Below are 19,565 nucleotides of genomic sequence, written 5' to 3' on the forward strand. Positions count from 1 at the left end.
AAAGGACTTTATGATAGCAGCTGTAGTAATCATCTCAACATGACACTTTATGTGCTGTTTAATCAACCTTTTTTCTTCAAAGATTTAAGACATTAAGCACTATTAAAACTTTTAGGGTCCCCCTTTGGCACATTTTACTCGTTTTGAAGTGTTTGGAGACGCACTCGTGATGTTGACACGCCAGAGTGTCTTTAACTTTAATCGAAATGCCACGAGCGTGAAAGTCATCAGGCTGTCACGGATCTGCGCGTGGCCATGACCGGCATGATAAAGAACCGGACGCTATTTCGGCGAGGAAAACGGCTAATGGGCGAAAGATGAGGAGAAAAACAATAGCGAAGCGCATACTGTACAATGGATACGAGAGATACGAAGAGACAGCCGAGGAAACGGGCGCTAGGGCGAACCACGTCTTCAGTGTATGTAAACATCAAGCTTTTGTCGCGTAGTGTCATTGTTTTGCAGAGCCTTGATTTAATTATGTGACTGATCTTTCAGCAAGAACCGGCGAAGAGGAGAAAATGGAGAGGACTAAATGGAGAGGACATCTCACCTTGCAATGTTGACTACATCAAGTTCAAAACAAAGGTCTGTTCGTGTTTTTATTGCTCAGTCAATATGACAGCAGTTCTGTTTTTAACTGATAGCTGAATAAATTAGATTGGCTGGCAACATCAATTCTTCTCATTTATTAGCTTTGAGATTGTAATAATGTTGTGTAATACGTTACGTGAGATACAAACGATGCACTGAATATTTAATGTGATATATGTGCTTTAAATCGTTTCAGATTTGTTTATATCTGTAGTTTAATGAAGGTTAATAGGATCATCAAATGAAGACACTAGAGGCATCGTTTGGGGTTCCTCGCCCTGGCAAAACCCTCTGGAGGTCCATTAGGTAACATTTCAAAAAGGAAAAAGCTTTCTAAGAGTTTAAAGGAAACCCCATTGTACTTAATAGGCTTTCACCAGTTTCTCAACAAATCCTGTTATTTGGGAAATGTTTAGAGGTGCTTGAATTTTTAACAAGAAGCTTGAGACATTTGGATTTGTCAGCGTGAGGAATGCTGATTGATGCCTATCAGTTTCTTGAAAAAAAAATAGCCAAAACTGTGGTATTTTAAGTGAAACAGTCCATTGTATTCATGTTTAATTCATATGGTTTTAATTTGCATTTAAACAGGCTTTTGAGGTGGATAAAGCCCTTGGAGATGCAGCTAGGGATACAGACTTTACTATGGAGGTAATGTGTATCACCACATAACACTGCTTTTGAAAGAATATAGCATTTAATTCACTGCTAGTTAAATTAGGATATCTGTAAACATCTGCAGTGAAATGCTTTTGACAGCCAATTGCCTTCATGTCTTACTTAACTCCATATATTTCATCCAAAAATGAAAACCTGATGGATCCTCAGCAAATCCAAGATATAGTGACTTGTTTTCTTCAGTGGAACCAGATTATTAGCTGAAACTGGTCTTTTGTGATTCATACAATACAATACTATTTTAGTCTTTAGGAATAAATTTAAGTGTTATGAAGTGAAATGAATGTTTACAGTTATTTACAGATTATGTACAGATTATGTCTCATGACAGTCTGAATTGCGAGCTTGCTGACTCATAATAACGCATATTAAAGTTTGGGAAAAGATGTGAAAAGTCATTAATTCATTTTCCTTCGGCTTAGTCCCTTTATTAATTAGGGGTTGCCACAGCAAAATGAATCGCCAACCTATCCAGCAAATGTTTTACACAGCGGATGCCCTTCCAGCTGCAACCCAGCACTCAAACATCCATTCAAACTCATTCACACACATACACTACGGCCAATTTAGTTTGTTCGTTCAATTCACCTATTCTTTAAACTGTGGGGGAAACCAGAGCATCCAGAGGAAACCCACACAAACTTGGGGAGAACATGCTAACTCCACACAGAAATGCCACCAGCCAAGACTCGAAGCGGTGACCTTCTTGCTGTGGGGCGACAGTGCTAACCACTGAGCCACTGTATTGGCCCACACAATACAATATAATAACAATATTTTAGTCTTTGGTAATAAATTTAGGTCTTGAAAGTGTAAGTGAAATGATTCTTTACAGTTACTAACGCCCTATTCACACGGGGCGTCAGCGTCAACGCTTCCCATTAACTTTGAATGGGTGACGTCAGGCGTTGCCGAACTGCATTGTGGATCCGTCGGCGGCGCTTCAGAAGCGTTCCTCGCTGCAGAAGTTGGGACCAGCTCAACTTTTCAAGCGCCGACGGAAGCGTCAGCCAATCAGATCGCTGTATGCAAATACACCAGCTCAGACAGTGGCCTATTGCTGACTGAATTTCATTGGCTGACGCTTCTATGACGATCGTTTCAGCTCCAACTTCAGACACGCCCTCTGTAAAGCGTTGACGCTGAAGCCCCGTGTGAATAGGGCGTTACAGATTATGAAACAGTATTTACAGTGTTATTACTTTTAATCTGCAGTTTCATGACAGCCTGGACTTTGAGCTTGCTGACTGAAAATGTCACATTTTAAAGTTTGGGAAAATATATGAAAGGCCAATAATTACAAATGAGATTGCTCATAGGTTTTTAATATACACTCCCACATCTAGGAAAAACAGATGTAGCATTTGATAGGCATCCTCCCTTTCCATTATGAACAAACATTTGAGTAATGAATCACCAAGGACCGGTTTCTTCTTAAAATCTTCTTCAATGAGTTAAATGGAAAAAAAAAACACCTACATTTTGAAAGGCCAAAAATGTGTTAATTATCCCTTTAAAAACGTCTTTGACTAAATGTGTTTAGAGCAGGGATGTCCAAACTTGGTCCTGGAGGGCCGGTGTCGTTGATAGTTTAGCTCCAACTCTGATCAAACACATCTGAACCAGCTAATCAAGCTCTTACTAGATATACTAGAAACTTCCTGGCAGGTGTGTTGGAGGATGTTGGAGCTAAACTCTGCCGGACAGCGACCCTCCAGGACTGAGTTTAGACAACCCTGTTTTAGTGCATTTAGATCCAAAAAGTGAATTGCAGTTACACTATTTCTGCTCCAAATACTTGTTTTTCATGAACATTTATTAAATTACTAATAGTATTTGAACCCCACATAAGCATCTCAGTGCTTATGCCACTCCCTCAGTGCTTATGCCATGTCCCTTTATTTATCTGGGGTCACCACAGCAGAATGAACTGCCAACTAATTCAGCATATGAAATGGCAATAATTGACAGTGCTACTCACTGACCCACCATGTTGCCTCACTCAGTTAATAATGTGATGCAAATAATCTCCCTTCAGGTACTCGGAAGCCTCCAATCACGTTCAAGGGCGGAGCTAATTGCCATGGTGTTGAGTATGCAGAGAGAGATGGACGGCCTCCGAGAGCAGATCAGGAGCCTCACAGGTAAAGTAGCAGACTTTTGAAATGAGGAGGAAAAGTGCCACTTTCTGTTTTTTTTTTTTTTTTTTTTGCAGCGTGTTTCTATTGCCAGAGAATCCCGAAAGCTTTCCTTCAACTGACTCATTCACAGATGATTTCACATTTCGAGATCATTACATTTTGAGGAAAAGATCAGCAAGTTCACGGGGAAACTTCACGTCAAAGGAAGATTTAGTGTTACTGTGCTGTGCCATGTTACACAACAGTTTAACACTGGTGAGACAATTTCAGAATGCATTCATATGTTTTTTTTGTGCAGCTTGTGGGAAGTTGGCTCAGACACTTGAAGAGTTGATCGAGAGGAGTGATAGATGGCTGTGCTGCTGCCACAAAGCTGCAACTCCCAGCATTCCTAGGGAGCAGGAGAGAAGCAGGCCACCCAGTCACATCTCTCCTCCAGCAGAGCTCAGTGGAACAACAGCTGAATGTGCAAGTTCAGAGCAGCAGGGGTGTGGTCAGTATGAGGTCACACAAACAATGCCGCAGAGGAATGGAGCGCCTCTGGAACAAAAAGTAAGAGTTAAGCTTCGTGGATACCAAAATCAAGTCTGCTTCAGAACTTGTTCATGATATATTTTTTGGTAAAATATGCAGTTTTAGAATTCCCAACTCTAATGTTCTTTCAAATTATGGGAAATATCAAATGTTTACATTGGAAACAAAAAATATTTTAAAATAAGAATAAAAAATTTGACTAAGTGTGTGCACATCTAACAGACAAAAAATTATCTAAAAGTTTTTAAATAATCAACATGACCCAGAATGTCTTTGTTTAGTTAAAAAAAAACTTTTTCTATTGATGATTTAATTTTAGTTTTGGAGTTATGGAGTGCAAACTTTGTTTTTTTATTTGTTTTTAAAAATTCTATTTAAATAATGTGTAAAACAGAAATAAGTTTAAATGTAATATTTGTTTCTTCACAGACTGTTTTTAGTCTAATACCAAAACAATTGTTTTTTTTACTACTGTTTTATTGTAGGGCTGCAGTTAATGACTTTTTAAAATCAACATTTAATCTGTTTTGAATAATCATACATCATGCCCAATTTGTAGCTCCAAACAATATACAAAACAATATAAAGTTTTGTTTCTAGAAAGAGTGTAAAACAAAGGTTGCAATATAAAGTGATTTTATCATTCAAAAAAAAGTTGTTTTTTTTAAATGTAAATGTGAATTATAATTAAATTAATATTATATTATTAATGTATGTAATAAAAATATTACATGCATTGGATACATTTTAGGATTTGAAGTAGTGGTGGGCCGTTATCGGCGTTAACTTGCGTTATCTCTTATCCGCCAGTAAAAAAAATCACCGTTAATCTATTCTCAAAGTTGAGTTGAGAGCTGGGTCTGTTCTACGCAAGCTATGGTGACTTTTACTTTGATATTTTAGCGTGAATGTATACCTGACCAGTGAGCCGTCTGACAAAAAAGTGCCCTTCTGAATCAAATTAGCTGGATGCCCTTCTGGGTCTTTCACTTACTTCGAAGACACATCGGTAATATAGGTATTTGCCTTAATAGACAATAATATAATTAAGGTGTTTAAGTAAAGTGCTTGTAAAGTCATGTAATAGTTTCCTGTAACATTCGGTGACTTCAACTGCAGTTAGGCAGTTTTACTTACTCATAACCATTTCATTCATGCCTCCGTGACAAACTGGGGTATTAGACGCAAATAAAGAGTAAGTACTGGTGAGAGTGTTTAGGGAATTTAATAACACACTCCAAATGGAAAGAAAAAACATTAATGTTTAACTGAATAGATGGTTAGTAAACACAAGTTCATCTAGTTGAACATAATTTATTTTTATCACCAATTATTATAGTAGAACAGTTTCTAAAGCGTTTTTGAAGAGCCCCTGGTCTAATGCACCTCCTGCTTGAGAAACCCAATCTCAAAGATGTATATTTAATAATTTTTTGGGTAGCACATATATTCTGAAATCAAATGAGCCATTTTAATCTAGATTAATTCCAATATTACAGTAAAATTTATCTAGAGAAGTTCACTTGTGATCCATTTGAAACTAAAATTTGACGTTCAACAGCTATTATTTGATTGTTTTGCTTGAACAGTTTTTTTTAAATGCTTAGTTTATTCATGGTTGCTGCATTCTATTAACTTGATGTTTTGCAAAGTAGAAATATTTGCATTTTAAGGAAAACCTCAAGTTACTTATGTTTTAGGTTATTGGCATGGTTCTTCTTGCCCACTACAAAGACCTAACATTTGGAAATATTGTTGATTATTTAAAAATTATTTGAAGCTCTCACTAAATGTTTGGTGACTTTTAGTTCATTTAAAACAGGAGTGCCCAAACTTTTTCTTATGGAGGGCCAAAAACCAAACTTGATTGAGGCTAGTGGGCCAAAGGTAAATATAGTTGCCATGGTAATTTCTCAATTTATTTAAAAGTGTTTAACAATGACTAGAAAACATTGTCTTATATCTACTAATACAGTATTTTTTTACATTTTATAATGAACTTATTACAGTAAAAACAAAAATAATCTCATTTATAACAGAATTACACAAGTTTTTGCCGTGATTTTCTTGCCGATGTCTTCTGCATATTCCTCTGTCTGTCAAGTGACATTTTTACATTTTATAAAATCAGATTCATTTACAACATTTAATTGAAACATTTAATATTGAGTTTGCTTTTTTGTAGTCCAGCAATAAAACAAACAGAAAAGTTACGTCAAATTAGAAATGACAATCTCTGTGTTAAAGACAATGCAGAGATTCCTCAACCCTCTCCATCATACTCACTCTCCTCAGATTGGATGGTGGGCCAAATCAAAGGTTACAATGGGCCAATTTTGGCCTGCGGGCACTAATTTGGGCATTTTTGATCTAGAATAAGGGTTAGATGGTTATCAGCTTAGCCGATTATCGTTGATAATTTTAAGCATTTTTTGGTTATCAGTAATGGTCATTTGGTTATGAATAATTTTATTATGTTGTCACTCAGTAGTAAATGGTGCTGCATCTCGAGGCACTGAATTTTAGTCACTTATAATGTTCATTTGGTGACACAGTGGCGCAGTAGGTAGTGCTGTCACCTCACAGCAAGAAGGTCGCTGGTTTGAGCCTCGGCTGGGTCAGTTGGCATTTCTGTGTGAAGTTTGCATGTTCTACCTGCATTTGCGTGGGTTTCCTCCAGGTGCTCCAGTTTCTCCCACAGTCCAAAGACATGCGGTACAGGTGAATCGGGTAAGCTAAATTGTCCGTAGTGTATGAGTGTAAATGCGTGTGTGTGAATGTTTCCCAGAGATGGGTTGTGGCTGGAAGGGCACCCGCTGCGTAAAAATGTGCTGGATAAGTTGGCGGTTTATTCCGCTCTGGCGACCCCGAATTAATAAAGGGACTAAGCTGAAAAGAAAGAAAAATGAATAATGTTCATTTGAAAAACAACATGCATCGAAACATATGAGAAGCATTTATGAACTTTCTGTCCAACAAAAGACAACATTTAATAACAAACTACTCTAAACTCACTTCATAGTGTAAGTTGTTTGATGAGTTGATGTGTCTTCCAATAAGCAATAGGTCATAATTATTACTTTTTATATTTATAGGGCCTTTTATATCGAAGTTAATATTTAGACAGTTAGCATTGCTTTACAAATATACTTTATTATAATGAAATACCCAAGAAGGCCTGAACAATAATATATTGTTATAACAAAAACAGACATAGCATTGTCAATTTTATTTAATATCACACAGCCCTATGAGAATAACAGCCGATCACATTGCAATGGACAATTTAATAACTCTATTATTTTAATATTAATATTTACAGTTTCAGAAGTAAAGATATGTACAAAGGCATAAAGAAAGAAAGACCCCCAAAATAACAATGCCAGTGACACGCGACCCCCACATTCCTCGGAGGTGGTTATAAATATACAAATGTTGCTCACACAACAATAGGCCTACATAAACACCAACATATTGAAAAAACAAAAAATTGCAACAACTATAGGCTATAATTTATATAGTCATTTATTATTTTTTTTTACTTATTATTAACCTCATTTATTGAGATTGATGGGCACAATGTTTTCAGCACAAGTCAGTTTTGGAGACCGCCACCCAGAGATCATCCTCAATGTTCAGTTGTGGCCTGTATTCATTTTTAAGATATTTAATTGTCATAAAGGTGTCAGAAAGTTTAACCTGGTGCTATAAAATCAATCTGCTGCAGCTGACGCTATTGCTGTGTTGTTAATCTAATGTAAACACACCAATCCCATAAACAAATTAAATGGCTGATGGCTTTTTATTTGCCTGTTGTTGCTTTTTATGTAACTATTTACTATTTTTATCTTCTGTAGGTTGTGAATAAAATAAGGTAGTTCTAATAGTTTAAAAAAATTTATTTGACTTTTGGAAATCACCAAGCGACCCCCTATCATTGTCTTGTGACCTCCCAGAGGATCCCGACCCCCACTTTGGGAACCACTGGTCTACATAACCAATAATCGACAATAATCTGTGTCAGCATTGACCCTGAACAACACAAACCCAGCATTGCATGAAAATTATACTTGACTATAAAGAAAATTAAAAAGAAGCCTTGAAAAGCATCTTCATTGTAACCTATTTCATTGCTAAAACAGTCATGTACAGTTGAAATCAAAATTATCAGCCCTCCTGGGATTTTCTTTTTTCTTTTTCAAATATTTGCCAAATAATGTTTAACAGAGCAATTAATTTCTCACAGTGTTTTCCATAATATTTTAGTCTAGAGAAAGTCTTATTTGTTTTATTTCGGCCAGATTAAAAGTAGTTTTAATAAAAAAATAATAATTTTAAGGTCAATATTAATAACCATCTTAAGCATTTTTTTTATTACTGCAGAACAAACCATCGTTATACAGTGATTTGCCTTAATTACCCTAACCTGCCTAGTTAACCAAATTAACCTAGTTAAGCCTTCAAATGTCACTTTAAGCAGAATACTAGTATCTTGAAAAATATCTAGTCAAATATTATGTACTGCCATCATGGCAAAGATAAAATAAAGCAGTTATTAGAAATGAGTTATTAAAACTATTATGATTATAAATGTGTTGAAAAAAATCTTCTAATTCAGGAGGGCTAATAAGTCTGACTTTAACTCTATATCAGTTTAAAACATCAGTTATCTGTGTACTTGATCTTGAAAAATGCATATCAGTTAACCAAAGCTTTAATGTGTGTTTCTCCAGGTTATCACTGCTGATCTCCTAGAGCGCTGCAACACAGGGACCACCGCTCAAAAACTAACCAATGACCTGCTGCGCAGCCTTTATGACAGAGACTGTCTGGCTTCTCACTCAATCTCAGGCATCGTTAACAGCAAACGAGGGATGCCGAAGCCAGCTCTTCCTGCCCATGAGATCCAGGCCATTTTAAGTACGTATAAGGGTTGCTTTGTAACAAATACTGAACGATGGGCGTACTTTAGTTAGTATGAGAATACGTCCAGTTCCATTTCATTAACTGCAATCAGGACAGGAAGTTTTGATTAATTGTGATCTCAAGTTTGCTGTTTTGATTACCAGTGAAATGTTCTCCACAGGGACAGTGCAGCAGTTCTTTCCCGGAAAGACAGATTCGGAAATAAAGGGCTACATTCGACAGAAGCTTCAGAATGAGGCCAAGAGGCTTCGGAAAAGGCCACACCCAGCTGATGAATTATTGGTGGGATCTCCGGAGGAGGCGGGAGCAATGTATGAGCATTGAAAGTTGGCATCTTCAATGAACTTGAAGAATTCACAATTTAGCATCACAAAATTCTATTAGCAACTTTAAAGGGATAGTTTTGTCACATTTGTTCTGTCATCATTTTCTCAGTTTTTAGACTTGCTTGTGTGTAGGTTTGAAATGATATGAAGGTGAGTAAATCATGACAGAACTATTACTTTAAATAAGAGTGCACAGTTAACCGAAATAACCCAGAAAATGCAAAGAGCAGTACAGACAAAATAGAGTAACGAGCTTTACTGTGGTTATTTACATGTGAGAAGTGTAAATCCAGTGTTTGTCAGTGTCTTACAGCAACATGGCTCGCAGAAAATTATAAGCTATGATGTTACTTATTTTATGTGCATATCACCAAATATTTTGACAAAACAATAAGTGCTTAAAAAGGAAGCCTCAAGATCTTTTAGCATTGAATTAATATGGTATTTAAATGTCTTTTAATTAATTCATTCATTCATCACAAATTCATAATTTTACATTTGCAATCTTATATTTTGTACAATTAAATACTACAATAGAAACTATTTTCTTATTTTAAGGTTTTTATTAATTAGTAGTAATAATAAACCTATGATTAATTCAAATTATTTCACATATAGGGTGACGTGATGGCACAGTGGGTAGCTCTGTCGCCTCACAGCAAGAAGCTCACTGGTTCAAGCCTCGGCTGGATCAGTTGGCATTTTTTTTTGGAGTTTTGCATGTTCTACCCATGTTTGGGTGGGTTTCTTCTGGGTGCTCCGGTTTTCCTCAAAAGTCCAAAGACGTGCAATAAGTGAATTGGGTAAGCTAAATTGTCCGTAGAGTATGTGTGTGAATGAGAGTGTATACAGTAAGTGTTTCCCAGAGATGGGTTGCAGCTGGAAAGGTATCCTATGCATAAAACATGTTGGAAAAGATGGTGGTTCATTTCGCTGTGGCGACCCCTGATGAATAAAGGGACTAAGACGAAAATAAAATAAATGAATTTGATTTATATATATATATATATATATATATATATATATATATATATATATATATATATATATATATATATATATATATATATATTATTGTTTATATATGACACACAGTACAATCATACAGCCTTACAATCAAGCGCAACAAACCTGGAGCTTTATTTATTTTTATATCATATTTTAAATCCCAATCACACTTTTCATCAGCACAATCGCTAATATATTTCTCCCAAAAATTGTGCACTCCTATTTTTTTTAAGTGAACTATCCCTTTAAGATCGTATCTGAATGGTTTTGTCAACGCTATAGAGTACATGACAAACGTCATATATGTATGTATGTATGATGTTAATCATTTGGATTACACAAAACTGACTTTTTTATTGATATGAAATTGCGAAGCGAAACCTGGAGTCACAGTTCGAAGTAGATGAAAAACAGTAGCTTCGGCGTATCACTGCCAGACGTTATCACACACTGTTTGTCGTGCGCTAAAACTTGGAGTGAAGTAGACTAAAGCTGCGAACCCAGCGGCAGATGGTTAAGCATCGCTCTCCTGTAAAATTACATGGATGTCACTTGGTAGGGGGGTTACATCGTGATTGATGTAGTTCAGACTTGTGGTATTTTAGTTGATCACATGTTGAAAGTGTGCCCGCCGTGTAACGTGAATATATTTTCTGTGTGTGTGTGATGTGACACACACGTGCCTCTTCTATTGGACTCCTTACTGTGGCCTTATCAGTCAGAAAACGCTGTAGTACAGTTCGAAACCACTGTGATTACATCCATTAAAAGAAACGACTTGTCTGTCTTGAATGCGTTGCGTCTACTTTTTTTGTGTGTCTTGATTGCAGATTCTGTTCTATTGATTCCACTGCATGCAAGCGTACAGCGTTTCACCTTTCCAGACAGAAGCATGCAGGCTCCTGAAGGCCGACGACTGTGTGAGTAAATTAACCCCGCACTCACCAGCTGTATCACCACACACACGTACCCCTTTCTAGGGAGAAAAACACATCAGCGAACACATGGCACAAAGGACGGCGTGGGAACTGCATATGGTACATAATCAATAGGCCTTATCGCGCACACACAACCCAAACCGCAGACGCTCCAGCATTGGGCTAGACCATTATCAGTGATACATGACCCTAATCCATTTATGTGTCAATGATACAACAGATTGGGGTTCAGGAAAACAGCGGCGTCGCACTGGGGATGATATCTCCACCGATCCAGCCATCTTACAGACCCCGGCTGTATTTCCACTAGCCCGATCTGCTAACAGCAAATCAATGGGCTTCTTTTGTTTCTTCAGGTTCAGACATCCTCATTGTGTCATTGCGTTATCGCTGGCGTGTGCGTAAATCGCTTTGAATTCGCCACCCGGATAGAGGCCTCTCCTTCAATGTTTTCTTTTATCTAATGCGAGGATGTAAACGTTGCGAGGAAGCGAATATTTCAGCGCCGCCATTTGATCTCTTGAAGGCTCCGGCTGATTTACGAATATGAGTTGTGTGCGCCAATATTTTCACTGCGCAGTCAAAGAAAACTTCAAAGTTGGAGGTTGGAGCGTTGAACAGTCATGCGGGCTTGCATCCTTCTCTGAAGGGGCCAATGCAAACACGCTTCGGCCCTCGGCGGGACTCTCGCTGAACCTGGGTAAAAACAGCAGGGAAGACAACCAAAATTAAACGTTTGCAGAACGCAGGAGAAACGCCTCCTTCTGTAGGCCCATGCGTTTCCTGCAGAGCTGTAATATGTCATCTGGGCAGCCACTTTGGTGGAGGACATATCCCACAATGCCCTGCAAGGCAGGGTGCCATGGTACCCGTTGCGGCTCACTAACACGCCTCCACGTGCCATCTTAACTTTTCATTTGTCTTCTTTTACCTGTCAAGCAGAGGAAGAAATTATTCGGAGGAACGCACCTCCCCAGTGCATTCCTGATCTATCATTTGTGCTTCTGTGCTTTTAAATGAATTTGCACTTCTGTTCAAGGAGTCACAAGCATCTTGGATAAGCAGAAAAAGTCTATTTTGATCATTTTAATCCTGGCCCTAGTATATATTCTACTTTTTTAGAGATTTGTTTAGTATAATATAGTCCACACACCACTATTGTTTTGCTTACAATTAATTATTTAAAGGTCTGCTAATTAGTTCTTTCTTTACTTTGTCATAAATATCCATTTTTGTTTTGATTTCATTGCAGTACTCCAGGTTTTTGGTTTTGTTAGGGGTTTTTTTAAATACCCAAACTGCTGGTTTTATTGTGATTTTGCATTTGAGTTATGCCAGATCAAACAGTCATGCTGCGTTTTGACCTCAAATATAAGCCCTAGCAGCTGTTTTGCTTTGATTTTGCAGTTGTTGTGTATATGTTGTTGTCCAAACATCTGTGTTTTTACTTATTTATTCTTTTTTTTATAGGTTTTTAGCATTTGGCTATTACAACATCAAACAAAAGTATCCCTTTGTTTTCATCTTTTATATCTGCAATATAAGTCCTAACAGCTGTTTTGTTTTTATTTTACACCCCCTCGATGTACGTCATTTTGTTCACATCTCGCATTTGTGCAATGCAAACCCGAACAGCTGAATTGCCTTGTGTTATTTTGAAATCGGGTGCATTATTCAATAAACCTCGGCACTGTTTTAATTAGACGCCTTTGCCTCATCTTGGGAATCTTGTTGTTCTGTCTGTCACCGGAAAAGACCAGCTGTCATGTTTCCAGATCAACAAAGGCTGTTTGTATGTGCACTCTCACGGGCTGCGTATGATTTTTCCACCAGCGAAAAAGGACGCAGTGATCTGAGCATGGTTGACATTCATAGTCATGCGTGTAGGAAGAATGTTGTTTTTTTTCCTGCGGCCGTTCCTTCCTCCCGCTGAGCAGTGCATGTTCAATTAAAGCGCAGGGGGGTGAACCATTGGTCCAAACCAAACAGAACACGCATACGGCAGCCGCGAACCAAAGGAGACAGGCCCGGGACGGTCAGCTGTCAGGCCAACACGGCCCCTGGAGAGGCAGGAGGGTGAAGCAAACACCTGCCCCTCTCTGATCTGTGGGGAATTACTCTGACTGAGAGCAGATGAGGATCCTTAAAACCCAGAGAGCGAGCGAAGAGGAGGAGGACGGCGAAAATGCGAGCATCTGTCCAATGAGAAGAGTGGAATTTATTTATTATCAGGAGGAAGAGGTGGTTCCATGGGGTGGTTTGATTAATGTCCAACCCTCCATCTTGTCAGTCCGTTTTTGTCTGCTGAAAGGAAAACAAAGCACGGGGGGTTGAGAGAGAGAGAGAGGGGTGGTGGGGGGTGTTCGGTTAATGGCTGCCACTGAGGTTTCTTTTCATGTCGCTTGGGCCCGTCAGCTTTGATTGATGGCTCAGACAATGATTGGACGGACCCTTAGCTCCTGCTCACCAACCATGGGCATTATGGGGGAAAAAGAGAGAAAATGAAAGAGCGAGAGGGAGAGAGAGAGTGCCTGTCCAATCAGAGGCTAGAAAAGCACCTGTTTGGCCAATCAGAATCAGAGAGAAAATAGAGCAAGAAACCAAGCTACTGAGAGAGAGAAAGAGAGAGAGAAAGGAACATGGAAAATGAGAAAATAGAGACGGACAGAATGAATAAAAGAGGTGGAGATTTAGATGAAGCCTGTCTGATCTCACTCGATTATATATGTGGATGTAACAGTCGGTGTGTGTAACCACTCCATCCAAACCTGTTCACTCTTTATCTCTCTCTCGCTGCGTGTTTTTTTTTTGGCATCTGAAAGCGCAGTTTTTTTTTTTTTTTTCGTGGCTGTAAGAATATGAAGCAGCATCTACGTTTGTCTGACATGCTGTCAGCAAATCTGTCTGTGAATATGTTCACATGAGGTCAACATGCTACACATGCACTGCTGTGTTTTGTGTCATGTGACAGTAAAAACAAAGCCTAAAATAGGTTTTAGTGGTAATCACAGTTTTTGGAGCTGCTCAGGGCGAGAAGTGACTTGAGGCACACTGAAACAGACAGAAACGGGAAGCAGCTTTTCTTTCGGGACTACCTCAAAGCAGGAGCTGTCTGTCATAATTTCCCAAGGCCGAAAGAACCGTTGAAGCATGGTTCTGTCAGCAAAAATTCCCTTTGTGAATTTTGGACAGAAAAAAAAACAGTGATTTTTTTTTGAGTCGCTTAGCTAGCAAAGATTATTACATGGCTTGTGCAATTATTTAATTTATTACATAATGCAATTTTATATTATTTTTAAATGATAAATCTTTCTAAATATAAATTATTATGTTTATTTTTATAATTATTTACATTAAATTCTTTATATTTAAACCAATTAATATGTGTAACACTTGCTATAAATACAGTTGAATTCAGAATTATTAGCCCCATGTTTTTTCCCCCCAATTTCTGTTTAACAGAGAGATTTTTTAAACACATTTCTAAACATAATAGTTTTTGATAACTGTTTGTTCTACAGACGGTAAAAAAATATATAGCTTAAAGGGGCTAATAATTTTGACCTTAAAATGTTTTTTAACTTAACTCATTTTATTCTAGCTGAAATAAAACAAATAAAACTTTTTCCAGAATAACAAATATTATCAGACATACAATGAAAATTTCCTTGCTTTGCTGAGCATCATTTGTGAAATATTTAAAAAAGAAAAAAAAATTCAAAGAGGGCTAATAATGCTGACTTGTACTGAATCTGCTGCATAATGCTTAAGCTATATATATATTGAACATTTTATGCATGCATGAAACAGATTTTATACTATACAAAGCATACTGTGAGATTATTAAATCACTAAATGTAGTGCTCAAGTATAATGAGATGCAATAATTCATTTAATTGTTTTAAAAGACCTTATAACAAAAAATTACTAAAAATGCCTCTTATTGCAGGAATATATAATTTTATAATATTATAATTTTCATGCAAAGATGAAGAGATCACATGACCTCGGTGTAGCATTGAAAGATCTACTGTTAAATGTTTCACACACTATTAATAAAAAATAACATGCAGCATATTGATTTTTCCAATGAAATGCAATACAATTTGAAAATATATTTTCTTATGTTATCGTTTGAACACATTGTTTTAAAATGCATTATACTCATAACTGAAATTTCTATATTTACAAAAGAAATAGAATTGGAAATGCAGACTGAGGTCACATGATCGGATATTACAGTGCTCAACATAGAGTACACCCTATTTTGAAAATTAATATTTTTATCCATTTCTCAGTGAATATAGGTAATGTATTTAGGTGCATTTAAACAAAACTTAATTTAACAGTTATATTCAATATATAATTAATATTTTAGTCACCAAAATGTAGAACTTGAAAGATAATGCAATTAAATTTAAGCAAAATATTGTAAAAAAAAAAAAAAATTGTGTTTTTGCTTCTCTTGATTTTTTTTCTTCTTTTATAAATTTGTATTTAATATTTTTCTATAACTTATACATTTAGATGTACTAGTTTTTGGACTGTTATCAAAAGTTATTTTGTTAGACAAGCTCCAGATTTAGCTTCAGTACTGACTAATCTAATGTATGTGCACAAATGTAATATTGTAAAGCTTCCTATTAAAAAACAGGAATTTAAAAGAGAGATTTGTGAGGGGTGTACTTATATATGCTGAGCACTGTATATGAGTAGAAAAGGTCTAATTCAGAAATCCTGCTCATGACATTTGAAACTGTAGAAATTGTTTTGTTTGTGTGTAATATAAGCAAAAGTTTCTGCTTCGTTTGTTTTTGATTGTTTAAGTTTTATTTTTTATTTATTTTTTTTTTTGCTTTGATTGATTTGGATCTTTGTGTATGTAAACCAAAACCATTAGTAGTCTGATCTCAATTTATTATATATTTATAAATATATGAATACATTTAAATATATTTAGATATTTTTTATATATTTATTTACATTTGGCTATATCATTTGTGTGTGTGTTTATATACAAATTCGTTCATTCATTTTCTTTTTGGCTTAGTCCCTTTATTAATCTGGGGTCGCCACAGCTAAATGAACTGCAAACCTACCCACTGCGCCACCGCGACACCTATATATCTTTGGTGTGTGTGTGTGTGTGTGTGTGTGTGTGTGTGTGTGTGTGTGTGTGTGTGTGTGTGTGTGTGTGTGTGTGTATATATGTTCTCATATGTTTCACATTTAGTTTGGTCTGTTTTTTTTTTATTTATTTTTTTTAGGACCCATGTATTTTTATTACATTTTTTTCATCGTTTATTTGGTCTGGATCACTTTGATATATAGGCTTAAACTATTACTTTGTTTGATCTGTTTCTTCACTTTTTGTTTAGTCTGGATGTCCTGCATAACCCATAGACCCGAACTACCATTGATTTGTTTTTGAATTTGTTTCTTCATTTAGTTTGGTCTGAAGGTTTTGTATATAAAATTGTATTTTCATTTTGTATATTTTGCAAAATATAGGCCCAAACTACATTTATTTAGTTATATATTTTCATCTATTGTCTGGTCTGGGTTTTTTGCATGAGCTCAGAACATTATTGGGTGTTGGTCAGGATCTTTCATATACAGTATATAAGGCTAAGCTACTTTTCACTTCTTTTTTTGTTTATTTTTCTTTTCCACATTTTGTTTGCTTTGCATCTTAATGAATATCTTTAAACCAGTCAAAATTTGACTCTCAGTGAACACATGAATAAACCGTACACCTTCACTGCAATGCAGGTCTCTTTAGATAAAAACTACCTGCCAAATTTCATAAATATTAACCCAAGCACTTCTCTAATATTCCATCCAATGAAAACAAGAAGCCAACTAATATGCCACAAACCGAAGAAACAGTGTATCTGTGTGTGTGTCAAACAGACGAGCGATACCTAGCTCTGGTTGGAGTGTGTATTATTAGGTTTGGGAAGAGGAACATATGTAGAGGAGCCTGAGGGGACGCTTGATCCCGTGGCGCCGCTCCTCTTCTGCCCCCAAATGGAAGCACAAATTGAGTTGGTAGGTCTGCGTAAATTGAATTTAGCGAGGGAGCCCCTGCCATTACCAGCCCCACACTGAGTTTAGGGTCATCTGTTTTACTTGCCAAATTGATTTTTACATTTTGGCCCTTGTCCTCTTCCATCCCTTCCTAGTTTCCTCTCTCTCCCACTCCTTTTTATCTGAGCCAATGTTTACAGTCATGTATGATGGTGAGGGTTTGTATGAACATGGCGGTTTGCATCAGTCATGAAGTGTGTTTGGCCATTTTTTTGCTTTGGAAACACGAGTGTGCATCAGTTTATGTATCTTACATCGTTTGTCTGTGTTGTGTTCATAAATTAGTCTGCAAATGATTCACAGATGTAAGGATCTGTGTTTATAAAGCTTGTCTTCACATCTGTATTGTGAATGAACATGTCCTCAACCTTTATGAGGTTACTCTCTGTGTGTGTGTGTGTCGTCGCTGTAGAACAGTAGAAGTTGTGCTCTTCACTCCCTGCGATGATAGCAGCATTGTAGCAATTAATTAAACAAAATTAATTACCCTCCTTATCATGCGAGTACACATTCACGCAAAGCACTCTCTCCATCTTTCTCTAATTCACTCACACACACACTTATATTCAGTCACACGCCTGCTGTTTCTCGTTCTTTATCTTTCCTAAATACTTTTTCAGTAATATGTACAGGGGAAACTGGCCCAAAAGTTTCTTGGGATATCTCATTTATATTTAATTGAGGTATTTAGCATACTTTTAGATTAAAATTTCTTACATTTCTTTGGAGAATCTTGGACTCCATTGTGACATGAGACTAGTGTTGTTTTGTCTTTACTGATAATAATTTTAGCCTCCATTTTCACTGTAGTTTTTGTTAAAGTTTAGTCAGGGGCGGATTTAACCTGTAAGCAAGGTAAGCGGCTGCTTAGGGCCCCAGCGACCTTCTTGCTGTGAGGTGATTGTGCTACCCACTGCACCACCGTAATATCTTTATTATACCAATAATATGTTTATTATTTTAGTTGTAAATTCTGTTTAGGAAACCTTATCATTTAAAATGAAGAGATTACAATCAATTTAAAATGTTGAAAAGAAGATTGAGAGATTGCAAAGAAGAGCAATATAAATAAATATTATATAGGAAAGGAATTAAAGTAGAATGTGTGCATTTCAGGACTTGGGCTGAAATTGCTTATAGGGCCCAAAAATCACTAAATCCGCCCCGGAGTTTAGTTAGTTTATACATACGGTAATTGTTTGTAAGTGTAAGTAAGGGATTTATTTAAAAGTTCTTTATAATTTTTTGTAAGTTTACTACTTAGTTTTTGTTTTTTAGTACTTCAGTTTAAACAAAGTTAAATACTGTTTGAAATTATATATATATATATATATATATATATATATATATATATATATATATATATATATATATATATATATATATATATATATATATATATATATATATATACAGTTGAAGTAGAAATTATTAGCCCCCCTGTTTATTTTCCCCCAATTTCTGTTTAACAGAGAGATTTTTAAAACATTTCTAAACATAATAGTTTAGAAAGTTTAGAATAACTGATTTTTTATAACTAATTTATTTTATCTTTGCCATGATGACAGTAAATAATATTTTACTAGATATTTTCAAGACACTTCTATACAGCTTAAAATGATATTTAAAGGCTTAACTAGGTTCATTAGGTTAACTAGGCAGTTTAGGAAAATTAGGCAAGTTATTGTTAAACAGTGGTTTGTTTTGTAGACTATCGAAAAAAATTTGCTTAAAGAGGCTAATAATTTTGATCTTAAAATGGCTCATAAAAAAATCAAAAACTGCTTTTATTCTAGCCAAAATAAAACAAATAAGACTTTCTCCAGAAAAAAAAAAATATTATTTGACTTACTGTGAAAATTTCCTTGCTCTGTTAAACATCATTTTGGAAATATTTAAAAAAGAAAGAAAAATTCAAAGGGTGGCTAATAATTCTGATTTCATCTGTATAAATATATATATATGTATATTTAATTAACTACTGGTATACTATTGTTTTTTTTTTTTAAGTGTACTATAGAATTTTTATATATTTTGTAATAGGTGGTGCGGTGGCACAGTGGTCACTGGTTCGAGCCCCAGCTGGATCATTTGGCATTTCTGTGAGGAGTTTGCATGTTCTCCCCATGTTGGCGTGGGTTTCCTCTGGGTGCTCCGGTTTCCCTAACAGTCCAAAGACATGCGCCATAACTGAATTGGGCAAGCTAAATTGTCAGTTGTGTATGTGTGTGAATGAGAGTGTAAGGGTGTTTCCCAGTGATGGGTTACAGCTGGAAGGGCATCCGCTCCATAAAACACATGCTGGATAAGTTGGCGGTTCATTCCGCTGT

The 19,565-nt window shown here is 36.2% G+C and overlaps 1 protein-coding gene across 3 annotated transcripts; it reads left to right on the top strand.

Moving 5' to 3' along the window:
- The first annotated feature begins 182 nt into the window (after positions 1–182).
- Positions 183–12,849, top strand: LOC100536506 (BEN domain-containing protein 6). 3 transcript variants are annotated; one of them, XM_087241993.2, is made up of 9 exons: positions 183–419; positions 499–588; positions 1,186–1,245; positions 3,311–3,416; positions 3,488–3,965; positions 8,681–8,867; positions 9,034–9,184; positions 11,038–11,127; positions 11,366–12,849. In XM_087241993.2, exons 5-8 carry the CDS (start codon positions 3,645–3,647, stop codon positions 11,111–11,113), a joined length of 735 nt encoding a protein of 244 aa, XP_087098119.1. In that variant the 5' UTR covers positions 183–419; positions 499–588; positions 1,186–1,245; positions 3,311–3,416; positions 3,488–3,644; the 3' UTR covers positions 11,114–11,127; positions 11,366–12,849. The 3 variants fall into 3 exon arrangements, with proteins under 3 accessions (XP_087098119.1, XP_087098118.1, NP_001429568.1); XM_087241992.2 differs by having other exon boundaries at positions 3,712–3,965; NM_001442639.1 differs by lacking the exons at positions 11,038–11,127; positions 11,366–12,849 and having other exon boundaries at positions 235–419; positions 3,712–3,965; positions 9,034–9,850.
- Positions 12,850–19,565: the final 6,716 nt, after the last annotated feature.

The sequence above is a fragment of the Danio rerio genome, chromosome 3, assembly GCF_052040795.2.
Source record: "Danio rerio strain M-AB ecotype USA chromosome 3, GRCz13ab, whole genome shotgun sequence".
NCBI classification, from domain to species: domain Eukaryota; kingdom Metazoa; phylum Chordata; class Actinopteri; order Cypriniformes; family Danionidae; genus Danio; species Danio rerio.

Excerpts from the sequence above, each read along its gene's own strand:
- LOC100536506 (XM_087241992.2), top strand. The coding sequence starts at position 318 with ATGAGGAGAAAAACAATAGCGAAGCGCATACTGTACAATGGATACGAG. Across the intron at positions 589-1,185 it reads ACATCAAGTTCAAAACAAAG|GCTTTTGAGGTGGATAAAGC; the intron begins GTCTGTTCGTGT and ends GCATTTAAACAG. Across the intron at positions 9,185-11,037 it reads CCGGAGGAGGCGGGAGCAAT|ATTCTGTTCTATTGATTCCA; the intron begins GTATGAGCATTG and ends TCTTGATTGCAG.